Below are 14,123 nucleotides of genomic sequence, written 5' to 3'. Positions count from 1 at the left end.
GAAAATCTTAATTTTAAATTTATCCCACGAAATATTTGGGTAATTAAATAACTATGGTTGATGACTTGGGTAATTAACCGAACAATAACTATGGTTAATGACGTTTTATACAAGATTTAATTAATTTAATGTAAAGGTAAATTATGTATAAGAAAAGAGAAAAAAGAAAAATAAAAAAACACTGACCAACGCGTTAGAAGGCGCGTGATCTTTGACATAGAGGTGTTCTTAAAACGGAGGAAATGATCTGACACTTCAAGATTAAAAAAGAAAACAAAAAAAAAGTTTAATTTTTTCGTTTCCCCTTGAATTTATCGACCTCCCTGTGAATCAACGTGAAGAAATGGGTGTTTCCCCACTACCCGTTACGGGATTATCCATAAAAGAAAGAGAAAATTCAGAAAAAGTTTCTAGAGAGAGAAGGAAAAAAATGGTGAAGATTAGAGAGAGAAAGAGTGTTTTTGGTGTTCATTCTCGTTCCACTTTTAATCACAAAAAATCCCAATTTTCATATTCATACGCCCAAGAACAAATACTGTTGTTACTTGTTTTAATTATATTATTAATATTAATATTAATACGATACACATTTACTTTTGTTTTTATACATTTATTAGTATCACAAATCGTCAATCCACCGCACATCTCTATCACTGATCATCATACAAGATCATACATACGTAGAGAGAGAATTCTTGATTTCGAACTTACTTTTTCTTCAAACAATACCCTAATTTCAGATGCCCATTTCTCTCTCTCTACAAACCCTAGTTTTTTCTTCATGATTAACATCAGTTTTTGACCCGGTTTTCGAGGTGGGTTTGGTCTCAATTGCAATACCCAGTTCCCGATTTGGATCTTTTTCACCGGAAATGGACGGTGCTGCTGGTGGCGGCGGTGGTTCGGAGGGGGAGAACAAGATTCCGGCGGAGGGTGGTGAGCCCAGGGTGAAAAGGAAGATGAAGACTGCTTTTCAGTTGGAGATTCTTGAGAAAACTTATGCTGGTATGTAAAGTATTTTTCTTTTTGATTATCTTGGTTTTGGTTGAATTTTTTTGTAAGTTTGTTGCTTGATTTGATCTTTAGTGGAGTCGTATCCATCGGAGCAGCTTCGAGCTGAGCTATCGGTGCAGTTGGGTTTAACAGATCGCCAGTTGCAGATGTGGTTTTGTCATAGGAGGTTAAAAGATCGAAAAACGCCGCCGGTTAAGCGGTCAAAGAAGGAAATTTCTGCTGCTGCTGGTGGGAGTGGTGGGGTTGGGGATGATGTGGTGGCTTCTGGGGAGGGGTTAGGTGGAAATGAGCATGGTGGGTCCGGTGGGTCGGGTTCTGGGTCGAGCCCGTTTGGTCAAAAGGATCGGGCTGTGTCTCGAGCTAGTCCGGTGATTAGTGGGAGGGCTGCAGTTGCATCAACTAGTGAGATGTCATCTGTAAAAAGGTATTATGAGTCGCCACATGCGGTTGCAGAGGCTCGAGCGGTTGCTTTTGTTGAGGCACAGTTAGGTGAGCGGTTACGCGAGGATGGCCCTATTCTTGGAATGGAGTTTGACCCGTTGCCACCTGGTGCATTTGGTGCACCTATAGGTACAATATATCATAAGCTTGTTTCGGTTTTCTGTTTTTGTGTTGTGTTTGATTGCTCTATTTGTACCGTGTTATCAAGAAATAAACCTACTTTAAGTGGTTAGAGCTTGTTTAGGATTTTGGGTGCGTGGATTCAAGTGATATTGAATAATTAGCAAACGAATAAACCGTTGTATTAAAATTGGCACTAGAAAGTAGTACGTAGGAAACTTGCATAAACACTTGTATCTATTTATTGTTTTAACTTTGATACTTAAGGTGGTTATATAACTGTATAACCTTCTTTCATTCTCTCTCTCCCACTATATCTACCTTGCACTACACAAAAGTGCGTATGTGGTTCCCGCAGTTCTAAACTTAAAATCGATTATGTATTGAACGCACCCATGTATACATTTATATTCACTTTTGGTTCTTAGGGGGCTAACGACTTAGTGAGTTGAGTTGAATTTAGTTTAAGTTATAGTCTCTAATCTTGTTTCCACATTCTTTGTGGGTTTTATTTTTAGTATTGTCTGTAGTTTTTTTGTTATATTAATTATTTACCTGTTTTTTTAACCAACACTAGTTCATAATGAAAGAAATTATAAGTGAGCTTTAATTTGGTTTATATATTAAATTCTTTAATTCTAGGCGATAATATGTTTCGATCGCCTTTTGCAGTTCAACAAAGTTCAGCTGTTCGACTTTATGAACCCAAACCATATGAGCGGCCCGATGCAAAGCCCGTGAAGGTTGGCCTATTCTCCCCTCATAATTTATTATTTATACTATAAAATTTCACAATGTTTACCATGTACTTTTGTCTCTCTAATGTTAAATTTTAGCTGGTATGTATGTGTTTGCCCGACAAAATCTGGTTTGACCGATCTAAAAGTCAACAGGACCCCACTATCTCATTAATTGTTAATAATGGTTACACTCTCAGGGCGGTGTGAAGGCTCTCCAAGAATACCAATTTCTACCCGAACAGCCGTCTGTTCGATCCGATTCCTTTGATAGAGCAATGGCGCCTCAATATTATGGTTCACCAACCAATGTTGCAAGCAGTCGGGCCCCTATGATCCCTGCATACAGTGTTCAAGGGCCGGCAAATATCGTGCCACCTTATCAAGGAAGACCGGGCCCGTCCGGAGAATTTGATAATGTTGTACGGAAAAGCTCTTCTACCGTAAGCCTTGGAGTGGACACTCCTACCCCTCCTGGTGCTCACCCTATAACCGGGATAGAAAATCCGTTTGTTACACCAGCTGTTGTCACCACCCATGAGGAAGAGATCACACGAATTGAAAGAAAGCGAAAGGTTGTTTTTTGTTGTTTACTAATTTAGTTTTTATTATACTTATTTTTGGTTAAGATGTTTTACATATTTTGTGTACTTTGGATAGAGTGAAGAAGCAAGAATCGCAAAGGAGGTTGAAGCCCATGAAAAGAGGATTAGAAAAGAGCTTGAAAAGCAAGATATGTTGAGAAGAAAGGTATATATATATATAGGGGAAGGTTCAAATGAAAACCACTAGTTATCGCGAAAACTCGAAAACTGACTAAAAAGCCTAAAAAACATACCAAAATTTTTTTTTTTGCATACCAATTTTCGCTATTTAAGTTATATAAAAAAAAGTTTTTTTCAAAAAAAAAAATTGTAGTGCACATGTGTAATAGTACACATGTGTATGTGTACTACTACTACACATGTGAATTATTACACATGTGCACTACAATTTTTTTATTTTTTTGAAAAAATGTTTTTTTATATAAAAAAACTGGCGATTTTAATAAAAAAATTGAATTTTTTTTTTTTTTTGTGTTTTTAGTTAGTTTTCGCGAATTTTTTTTTATATATATCCACTCTTAGATGTGGCAAAATAGGCGGGTTGGGTAACGGGTCAAAGCGGGTAGTTACTTAACACTTTTCTTTACGTGACGGGTCACATCATATTGGATAGACGCACTAACGCCCTTTTGTGCTTTTCTTTTAAAAGTTATAAATAATATGTATAAATATAATTTATCAAAACTTTACTATAAAAATAACAATCTGAATTATTTCAATTGAAGAGAGAGGAACAGATGAGGAAAGAAATGGAGAGACAAGATCGGGAACGCCGAAAAGAGGAAGAAAGATTGTTGCGTGAGAAACAACGAGAGGAGGAAAGATACCAAAGAGAACAAAGACGTGAAATGGAGCGCAGGGTTAAGTTTTTACAAAAAGAATCAATAAGAGTAAGTCTTGAAGCTTGTTATTCTATTCAGGGATGTTTGGTCATGCGTTTATAACTAACAACATCCAAACACTCCCTTAGGCTTTGTCTTCTTGTTTGGTTATGAATATATTTATTGAGATATCATTGTTTTATATCAGGCTGAAAAGTTACGAGTTAAAGAAGATATGCGTAGGGAGAAGGAGGCTGCAAGGCTAAAAGCAGCAAACGATAGGGCGGCTGCTAGAAGAATTGCAAAAGAATCACTCGAATTAATCGATGATGAGCGTTTGGAGTTGATGGAGATAGCTGCCAAAACTAAAGGCTTGCCTTCTATGATGTCTCTTGATAGTGACACTTTGGAAAATATCGAGTCACTCAGAGGTACTCTTCCTTTGAATAATGTTGATGATCATATACAAATTAGAGATGTGCAAAGTGGGCGGGTTAGTTTTTTGTTATGTGTTGAAATGGGTCGGCTTGGATTGGGTATATAAAGCCATCTCGTAAGTTGTCATTAAAAATAAACTTTGGGGGACTTTCGATCCTTATCATAGTTGTCGATAGCGAATAGCGACAAGGCATGGCTAGGCTACGTAGCGAATAGCGACAAATAGCGACGGCTATTTTATAAATAGCGATTACACTAGAAAAAGAATTCTGAAAATTTTTATATGTATATTACATCAAAATACCCTTGTATATATGCTATTTTACATGTATGTTTAACAAAAACCTATAAATCTAGCTATTTTATAGCTATAAACCTTTATAACATTAAAAAAAATAAAATAATAACTGTCGCTAAATTCGATAGTCGTCGCTATGAACCAAACAGAGACAGTACGTCGCATCGTTATAAATCGCGCTATAGTGACCGCTATGGTCGCAATTAACAACAATGATCCTTATGCGGCTAACAAGATCTTCATTGCTTTAGATATGCTCCCTGAATTTCCTCCTAAATCCCTGCACTTGAAAAAGCCATTTAAAATTCAACCATGGACTGATAACGAGGAGAACATTGGCAATCTTCTTATGGTAATCATTATTTTAGTCTTTGTGTTTTACACTCTTTAGATACATGAATTGATTCGATTTTCATATTGCTCAGGTTTGGAAATTCTTAATTACTTTCGCCGATGTTCTCGGACTTTGGCCTTTTACACTTGATGAGTTTGTTCAAGCTTTTCATGATCACGTGAGCTCGTTTAAAATAACTTTTTAAAATTCAATCATTTGTATTGGAACTACGTTTCTAACCCTCATTTAAAAACCTAAAGGATCCTAGATTGCTGGGAGAAGTTCATGTAGCACTTCTGAAATCCATTGTTAAAGACATTGAAGATGTAGCAAGGGCACCCTCATCCTCTTTAGGGCCGAATCAGACAAGCGCCCCTAATCCAGGCGGCGGTCATCCCAACATTGTCGAAGGGGTATGCATGAATTTTAACAAAAGTCTGCGATTTAAAATTATCATTATTATTCATGTTATGATAATTTGTTTCAGGCGTATGCTTGGGGTTTTGATATAGGCAGCTGGCAACGTCACTTAAGCCCATTAACGTGGCCCGAGATACTGCGTCAATTTGGTCTTGCTGCAGGATACGGGCCAAAACTGACAAAGAGGGGTGCCGATCAGGCCCACCCTCGTGAAGAAAATGAGGGTGGCAATGGTGGAGATATTATTTCAAATCTACGCAGTGGAGCGGCGGCTGAAAATGCGTTGGCCATAATGCGGGAACGCGGTTTCTCCAATAGAAGATCTAGACATCGGTTGACCCCGGGAACGGTCAAATATGCTGCATTTCATGTTTTATCACTTGAGGGAAGCAGCGGTCTTTCAATATTAGATGTTGCTGAAAAGATTCAGGTAAAGTTTATATTGTTGACCCGAGTCTCGGATGGTTTTTCTTTTCCTTTTATAACATATAGATTATTTTTGTAGAAATCTGGGCTTCGGGATCTTACGACGAGCAAAACACCAGAGGCATCGATTGCTGCTGCATTATCAAGAGATACAAAGCTTTTTGAAAGAACTGCCCCATCAACATATTGTTTAAAGAGTCCTTACAGAAAGGATCCTGCTGACAGGGAAGCGATTATCAATGCCGCAAGAGAGAAAATCCATATTTTAAAAAACGGGTATTTTGACGGAGAAGAAGCTTTTGACCCTGAAAGAGATGATGCTGAAAAAGACGACGATTCTGAAAGTGACGTTCCTGATGATCCCGAGGTGGATGATATCAGCATTATTGGAAATTTAGGGGTGAAGTCTCAAACACCGGGAAGCATGAAGGTTGACTTTTCAGTTGACCGACCTAACATTGTTGGTGGGACCCACAAGGGGGTTTCAGAGGAGGATAATGTAGTGGATGAAAGTATTTCAGGTGAATCGTGGGTACAAGGGCTTATGGAAGGTGAGTATTCGGATTTGAGCGTTGAAGAACGACTTAATGCCCTTGCTGCTTTAATTGCGGTTGCGAATGAAGGGAATTCTATACGCGTTGTCCTTGAGGTACTAATCTGTATTCCGTGTGTATTTGTTCATTAAAACTTAAAGAGCGTTTGGATATGCATTTTGAAACCTATTGTCTTTAATGGTTGTTATTTTGGCAGGAACGGTTAGAGGCAGCTATGGCAATAAAGAAGCAGATGTGGGCAGAGGCACAGATCGATAAAAGACGTATGAAAGAAGATTTCATAATGAAAATACAATATCCAGCTGTCGATGAGAGAAGTGATTTGGTGTTGGATAACCGTCAGGAAAACTTGGGGGACCCACAAAACGACTTTCAACCTGCATACGCTGTTGAAAAATCAAGGGCACAGCTAAAATCTTTTATTGGTCATAAAGCAGAGGAAATGTACGTATACAGATCGTTGCCACTTGGCAATGACCGCAGAAGGAACCGTTATTGGCAGTTTATCACTTCCGCTTCACAAAATGATCCCGGATCAGGGAGAATATTTGTTGAACTTCGTGACGGTCGTTGGAGGCTTATCGACACCGAGGAGGTAGGTAAAATTGGTGGGTCAGGCCGGTTGGGTAAAGGTTCAACACGAGTTAGGTTGACCCAAAAGTTTTGCTATTTTCATTAATTTATCTGTTCTACATGCAGAGTTTCAACGCTCTTTTGGCATCTTTGGATGTTCGTGGGAATCGTGAGGCAAATTTGCATTCCATGTTGCAAAGGATCGAAGCCCGCTTCAAAGAAGCCATCAATAAGACGGAGGTCAACATTTCTGGAGTCGGGTCAATGGATTCCAGTAGCTCAAGCAGTAGTTTATCTATTCCAAATACTAACGTTTCTGAATTCTCATCTTCCTTTACGATTGAATTGGGAAGAAGTGGCCGTGAGATGGCTAATGCCTTTAAAAGATATGAGGATTTTGAAAAATGGATGTGGGGAGAATGCTTGAATGTACGGGCAATGTCGTTTGGGAACACGAGATGTGAACAACTTTTAAGAATTTGCGATAATTGTCGGGATTTATCGCTTTTTGAGGATGATCGGTGCTCTTCTTGCCATAAGTTATTCGAGACATTTTTCAGCAATGATTTACCATTTTCTAATCATATTTCTTGGTTCAAGGAAAAGTTGAAACGGGATTCCGGTTTGTACTTTCATAATCGGGATTCAGGCCGGCCCGTGAGATTCAGATTGCTTAAAGCTCAACTAGCATTGATTGAGGTAAGAAACTTCAAGGGTTCATTTACATTTTTTTTCATCAATAAGGGTGTAAATGAGCTGAACAAAGATCAAGATCAAGATCAAGCTCAAGCTCGGCTCTGGGTTGGCTTGTTTATTATGTATTATTCGTTTAATTATTTAATATATACATGATATATATTTAGTTATATTATTATCATAGATACATATATACTATTTAGTTATTTTATTATAATTAAATTTATTATGTAATATATATTTTTCTATATTAAATTAGCCATAAGTTCTTTTACACTTCTCTTATTTCAATCTTTCGTATTTTAGTTCTTAGTTTCGGTCATACCTTATTTCAAAATATCGTTTTATAATTGCTAAACCTTCATTACTAACTATTTAATATATTCTCTTATTAAAACACAAGCTTCTAACCTAGTTTTTTTTTAATAAATAGTAGGCTCACAAGCCTAGCCGAACACGGTATATGAAGCTCAGGCTCGTTTCGTTTATTAAATGAGCTTTTTAGGCTTGAGCTCTTTTAAGCTCGGCTTAGTTTGAGCTTTTAGCGAGCCGATCTCGAGTAGCTCACCAGCAGTTCGACTCGTTTACATCCCTAGTCAACATGATGCTTTCAATTTTGAATTCATAAAATGGAAATATCTTGCAGGCATCTATACCATTCGAAGCCCTTCAACCTTCATGGACCGATGAGTGCAGAAAATCTTGGTGTGTGAAGCTTGTTAATGCAGTAACTGCCGAATCTCTTCTTGAGGTGTGTGCATGCATGGTCTATATGTTAAAATGACCTGTTTACCCCTTATATATATATATCCCAATTTATGACGTTTCAGGCTTTGACAATGTTAGAGAGTGGGATAAAACGGGACTTTTTGTCCCCGGATTTTGAAACGACCGATGAGTTATTGGGTTCTAATAACTCAGCTATTTTACATGCAAACGGAGGATACTCAATGGTTTCTGTGCTACCTTGGTTGCCTGCAACAACATCCAGTGTGGCATTAAGGCTCATGGAACTCGACACTTGTGTTCATTACTTGCTTAGTCAGAAAGAGGATGCTGAAAAAGATAAAGAACCGACAAATTTTCTGGTAATTGGGTTTTTGGATCTAATCTTTACGGTCAATCGTTTGGAAGTTGCATGTAATTTTGTATATTTGGTTTTTTTATTGCAGACTTTGCATCCTAAATATGCAGCGGTGATGAAGAACGGTGAGGGTGGTGACAATGGCGAGTCTATAGTTGGAACCGGGAACTCACAAGACACATGGGCGGATCCAGGTAGCTCGGGACGGGGCCGAGGGCGGGGTAGGGGGCGAGGTCGGACTCGTGGTGGGAGAACCCCGAGAACTGTTAGCGGCATTGCGAGGTCGGGTGCACAATTAGTTGGGTGGAAAGGACGGGCGCGTGGTGGTCGGGGAGGACGTAAGGGCGGTCGGCGTGGGGTCCGGACAAAGCAGGAAAAGACGGTTAAGATAACGAACGAAGGTGAAAGGGACAGCAGGGACTTCCTATACGAGGGAAGTCCGGTTGTCGGTTTCCAAGAATGGAATGATGAAGAAATTGCGGACCTTCGTGTTACGAAAAATGTTAGCAGTTCAGAATACGAGGTTGAAAACGAAAATAACGGGGGCGATGAGTATGATGATGACATGTTAGTGGATGATGGATATCAGAATGTTTATGGTGACGTGGCGCCTCGGGAGTACATCGGGGAATACGGTTTAGAAGGTGAAGAAGAAGATGACGTGGAGGAAGATGATGAAGATGATCAGGGCGGTGTAGATGTCGACGGTTTCTTCAATGACGACTCGGGCGATGCAGACGTAGGGCAAATTGGTAATAATCCAAATGATGAAACGGAATTGTCTTCGTCTGGTTATAGCGATTAACTAACTAGTGTAATATCTAGTAATAGTAGTGTTGAATCTAGCATTATAGTGAAGCTCCAATTGTGGGGTGGATTTGTGTTCTATGTACATGTAAGGATAGGAACAGTATTTAATGTATGATGAAATAGACCATAGATGGGTTAACCATGCTTGGGTAATGAAGATAGTTAACAAGTACCATGTATATCAACGATGGTATATATTACCATTGGATTCAACATTAGGCGGGACATGAGTTGATTCGAACCTAGGACAAAAGACGATGGGCTATTTAAAAGGACGCAACATGGTTTAATAGAGGTTTCTTTCAATTGCGCAACCTCATGAATGACTTGGTACATGAGGAAAGAGCGGCGGATGGTTAGCCAATGCTAGATCCATTGCAGTGACCAACAGGAAACTTACCGTCCCATCCATGCGGCACTCCAACCGTGCTTTCTAAAAGTGCTTACATTCGCACCATACAAACGCCATTTCTAGCAAAAGATGGTATCATTTATTTTGGCCTGAAGCATACCGATACCAGTTTGGTCCAAAAGACTTCCTTTTGGATAATGTCAAAACGATCCTTGTCCCACCAAGAAACAGAATAACGAACTTAAAAATCCTATCAACGTACGGATTCGAACGTACATGTGATTTGTATGACCCTCATGAGACATATTATGCTTTTTTTTTCTCAGAAAAGATTGCAAGTTTTGAATGTACCTGCTTAAAAATTAACAAGCATATCTATAATCTATAATCTATAATCTATAATGTATATTAAAACAAAACATTTTGGTGCCATTTGGCATAAATTTAATCCACTAATTGCCACCTGGCAACTTAATACTCCTTAATGGAATAAAATGAGCGGTAAAACAAAAAACCCTTATGCCTCTTTTGTGTTTGTTCACCTGCTCCTCAATACACGGCTTCTTTTCCTCTCAACACCTATCTTCTCTATCAAGCTATTTCACTCCATTTATTATTTAGCCTTCTCTGTCTACACATCCTCCAAATCCAGTTTAACAATTTAGCACAAATTAGCCCTAAAATTTGGTCACTAACATCAACGATGACTGAGGCAGCGATTAGAACAAACCGCGTATGGCGAACGTCAAAGACATGCATCTCCTCCAAGACGGTACCCCTCCTGGTGGTTTCGCTCCGGTCTGCTATGCTCGCCGGATTCAGTGTCGTTACCATATTCTTCGCTGCTTTTGGCTTTATCTCTTGGGGCATGTACCAGGTCGGCAAGGGAATAACATTCGTCGGTACATTTTTTCTGATTTCAGAAACCCTAGGTTTTGTTTAATGTTTTTGTTGATCGAAATGTGAAATTTAGTATTTTGAGATCTGATATGGATGTGAAGTGAAATTAGGTCGTCTTTAGGGTTAGATTAACCTAGATATATTTATATATATATAGATATACCAGGGATGTTTATTTTTAGGCGAGTGATGTTTGTGTTTGGTTTATCTAATTTTTTATAGAAGTTAATGGTTGTATATTGATGTAATGATGCTGCAAACTGTAAGTTTTGGTGTGTTGGATGCAAATTTGTAATGAAAGATCAGTATTTGGGGTTAAACGCTTTTTGGATGGAAGTAACATGTTATTGATGATTAAATTAGCAATATGGGGGATTGAGATGTGATTTTAATTTGAACTATATTTGGTGGTTTGGAATGGAATTTGGGATGGTCTGGTAGCTAGGTGATGCTTATTTTGTTAGGTATAGGCTATCTAGAACAGAGTAATGAATCGTTAGTATGTAAATTGTTGTTTGCTTTCTATTACATGGCTACACATTGATGCATCGAGTCTACTTGATCAGCAGGAAGCCAAAAAGCCTGATGTTAAAGCTCCTCTTTAGTTTTTATGTTAATTAGTCTAACTGTTTTTTTTTCCCTGAAGTGGGTTTGGGCTATAAAGTTTCTCTTTATGCTTTTAAAAAATTGTGAATAAATTTATTCTACAGCCTCTTTACCTTGGGGATTGGCCAGGTGTTTCGGTTGAGTAATGCTATAACAGCCACGTTTTGTAGACATTCCATTCATTTGAACACCTTTTATGCCAATTTGGCTATTTTGTTTTTATAAATAAATAGTGTTATATATATGGCTTAGTTGTTATTCCATAACATGAAAATGTTTCATTTGTATGTAATTATATATATATATATATATATACTTATTCCTCGTGGTAGGTTTGTACATTACCTCCAGCAGCCACCGGAGTAAGATAATAGGTTATTACTTTGCTAAAAGTTTAAAAGCCAGACTATTACTACAATAATTTGATTCTTTCTAAATAAGCCGCTTTAGGAAACAACCATTAAGAGCACATTTCAAGCGGCTATATACCAGCTTGCCTTATACTGTCCATTCAATATAAAACACATATAAACGGGTCCAAATCCCCATATTTATAACTAGGCGCTTTAAGTATTGATTTTCAGGTCATTGGTACACTTGATTAAAAAAGCTTAAAATGAGTATGTTAAAAGCTATATTGGACTGATCTTGTATTGTTTTATGTGTTATGCCTTGCCACTAATAGTTTAAACAAAATGAGTAGATTGGTGAGTCGGTTTTTACGCTTTGAACTGATCTTTTTTTTTTTGAATTGTTACACTTCAATGAAAGTTACCGAAGTGGGAGTTTAAAACCTATCTTGGATGGCACGAGCAGGTAAGTTTAATCACATTATCTTCACATCATTAACATGTTTATATAATAAGCTACATTCTACTTAAAACAAATCCACTTCTTATGATGTTGTACAACAATCACTGGAATCCATCATTACCACAACCATATTTGCTTTATTCTTCTTCTCAGTCCGTATTCACGATCCTGCCAATGTAAATTACATTAAATTTGTTAACCCATTTTACTAATTCAACCTTAATTACATTTTCTCAATAAATGAAATTAAAAAAAATACACAAAGTATACTGTGTAAAAATGTATATAACTTTGTATGGGTCTCACGTCTTCTTTAATGTAGACAACATATGGTCAACTAAATGTTCTGTTCATAAATATATTGGACGTAGATACAATTGTAAGCCATGTAAACACATACATTGGACCAAATATATGATTTCTTTTTATAAATTTTCGTTTTTAATTAGTTTTGGTATAGGATGTAGATACTTAAAATGGAATCTTTCATATATTTTTTAATTTTAATTTGTTAACTATGATTATGCTTATGATTTGTTTATTAATTAATATAAATGACTAAATTCAAGTTTTAAGTAATTTTAATCGATTATATACTTTTTATATATAAATACTCATAAAGTTGAAATCATAATCTTTTTAAAATTTGCGTATATGAAAATTGAAATTGAAATATGGTAATGATTGTAAATTTATTATAAATTAAAAGTTTGATTGAATATACTTCGTAATTCAAGTTTTAAGTAATTTGAATCGATTATATACTTTCTTAGATTAATACTCTTAAATTTGAAATTTGGTTCGAAATCAAAATATTTTTAAAATTTTCGGAATTGAAAATGGAAATTGAAATATGGTAATGATTGTAATTTTATTTTAAAATAAAAGTTTGATTGAATATACTTCGCAATTCAACTACTTAAATGATTGTACAAATTTTTACTGATTTATATATTTAAGGGAAAAATAATGACCAAAAATAATATACTAGCATAAATACCAATTTCGAAATACATGTTTATGCGTTACATTATTGTTGTATAACATATAATTAATATGTTTCAGGATCAGGGTTCCAATACGGGTCCAGGATTGTACAGGGATTGTGACGCTCACCCTATTTGAGCGTGAGGTGCTTAAGCTGTTGAAGGTTAACGCGAGTCAGCTGTTGGATAAGAACCTTGATGTACGTTATAATTAATTGTTTTGTTTTACAGCTGTGGATTATTATTAGTTAGTTAACATTACATCGCTTTTTGACAAAATTATTATTTTTTGTATATGACTCGCCAGTTAGCTAACGAAGGGAATTTTCCGCCTGAACTCAATGCTCTACTCAACAGGAAGTTTGCATTCAAGATAGCCATAGGTTCTTTTAACATACAAAACAAATCGGATGGTTACTCTGTTTCGAAATTAACTGACAATCCAACCGTGATTTCCGAACTAGATAAGATTTTTGATGTCATTCAGGTACTTGAAAACCTATGCACTGGTATTTAGTTATATGTTATATAATTCTAACCAATAATATAACTTTTATATTTCATATTTCAGCCTCTTGACGAGGAGCGTGTGAATGTTGTTAGCTCTGACATGAAAGCAGCAGATGAGGTCCCCGTTAATGTGTGTAATTTGTATCGGGTTGTTCATTAAAAATGCTTCACTTTTTTAGGGGTTTTAATCGTTATTTGTTTTCCTTTTTTAAGGATTCTACCTCCCGTACCAAAGCCGATGAGACACCTGTGTCTAATTTTACTAAAGGCATGTTTACAACACCCTATGAAGATGGCAACGGTACCTCACTTCGTGTCATGGAACAGCCAGTTTTCACCCACGGTCAGCTGTATGTTGCTTTATCGAGAGTTAAAACCAGACAAGGAGTTAAACTTCTGATTTTGGACAACGACGGCAAACCTGCTAATAAAACGACAAATGTAGTTTACAAAGAAGTATTTCGTGACTTGTGATCTCCATGTACTCATTCATCGTTCGATCATTCATTCCATGTAACTGTTCTCTAAAATGATCCATAACATTTGTTTGAAGTCATTTAATGTTTATTTTTTGTTGTTTTTTAA

The 14,123-nt window shown here is 36.8% G+C and overlaps 2 protein-coding genes across 3 annotated transcripts; both read left to right on the top strand.

The window, feature by feature from the left end:
• The first annotated feature begins 292 nt into the window (after window positions 1-292).
• LOC110921016 (homeobox-DDT domain protein RLT2) lies at window positions 293-9,543 on the top strand. The gene is made up of 17 exons (XM_022165277.2): window positions 293-1,005; window positions 1,087-1,584; window positions 2,248-2,318; window positions 2,513-2,887; window positions 2,973-3,062; window positions 3,643-3,807; window positions 3,947-4,169; window positions 4,726-4,826; window positions 4,900-4,986; window positions 5,069-5,221; window positions 5,296-5,658; window positions 5,734-6,303; window positions 6,405-6,803; window positions 6,908-7,480; window positions 8,124-8,228; window positions 8,308-8,565; window positions 8,650-9,543. The coding sequence occupies exons 1-17, from the start codon at window positions 873-875 to the stop codon at window positions 9,364-9,366; spliced, it is 4,881 nt and encodes a 1,626-aa protein (XP_022020969.1). The 5' UTR covers window positions 293-872; the 3' UTR covers window positions 9,367-9,543.
• A 692-nt stretch (window positions 9,544-10,235) lies between these two features.
• LOC110922583 lies at window positions 10,236-14,123 on the top strand. Of its 2 annotated transcripts, XM_022166857.2 has the most exons (6): window positions 10,236-10,625; window positions 12,001-12,045; window positions 13,108-13,228; window positions 13,336-13,515; window positions 13,600-13,668; window positions 13,752-14,123. In XM_022166857.2, exons 1-6 carry the CDS (start codon window positions 10,459-10,461, stop codon window positions 14,010-14,012), a joined length of 843 nt encoding a protein of 280 aa, XP_022022549.1. In that variant the 5' UTR covers window positions 10,236-10,458; the 3' UTR covers window positions 14,013-14,123. The 2 variants fall into 2 exon arrangements, with proteins under 2 accessions (XP_022022549.1, XP_022022550.1); XM_022166858.2 differs by lacking the exon at window positions 12,001-12,045.

This window comes from Helianthus annuus, chromosome 17 (genome assembly GCF_002127325.2).
Source record: "Helianthus annuus cultivar XRQ/B chromosome 17, HanXRQr2.0-SUNRISE, whole genome shotgun sequence".
NCBI lineage: Eukaryota > Viridiplantae > Streptophyta > Magnoliopsida > Asterales > Asteraceae > Helianthus > Helianthus annuus.
Note: the sequence above shows the minus strand (reverse complement) of the source record. Positions and strands in the feature narration are given on the sequence as shown.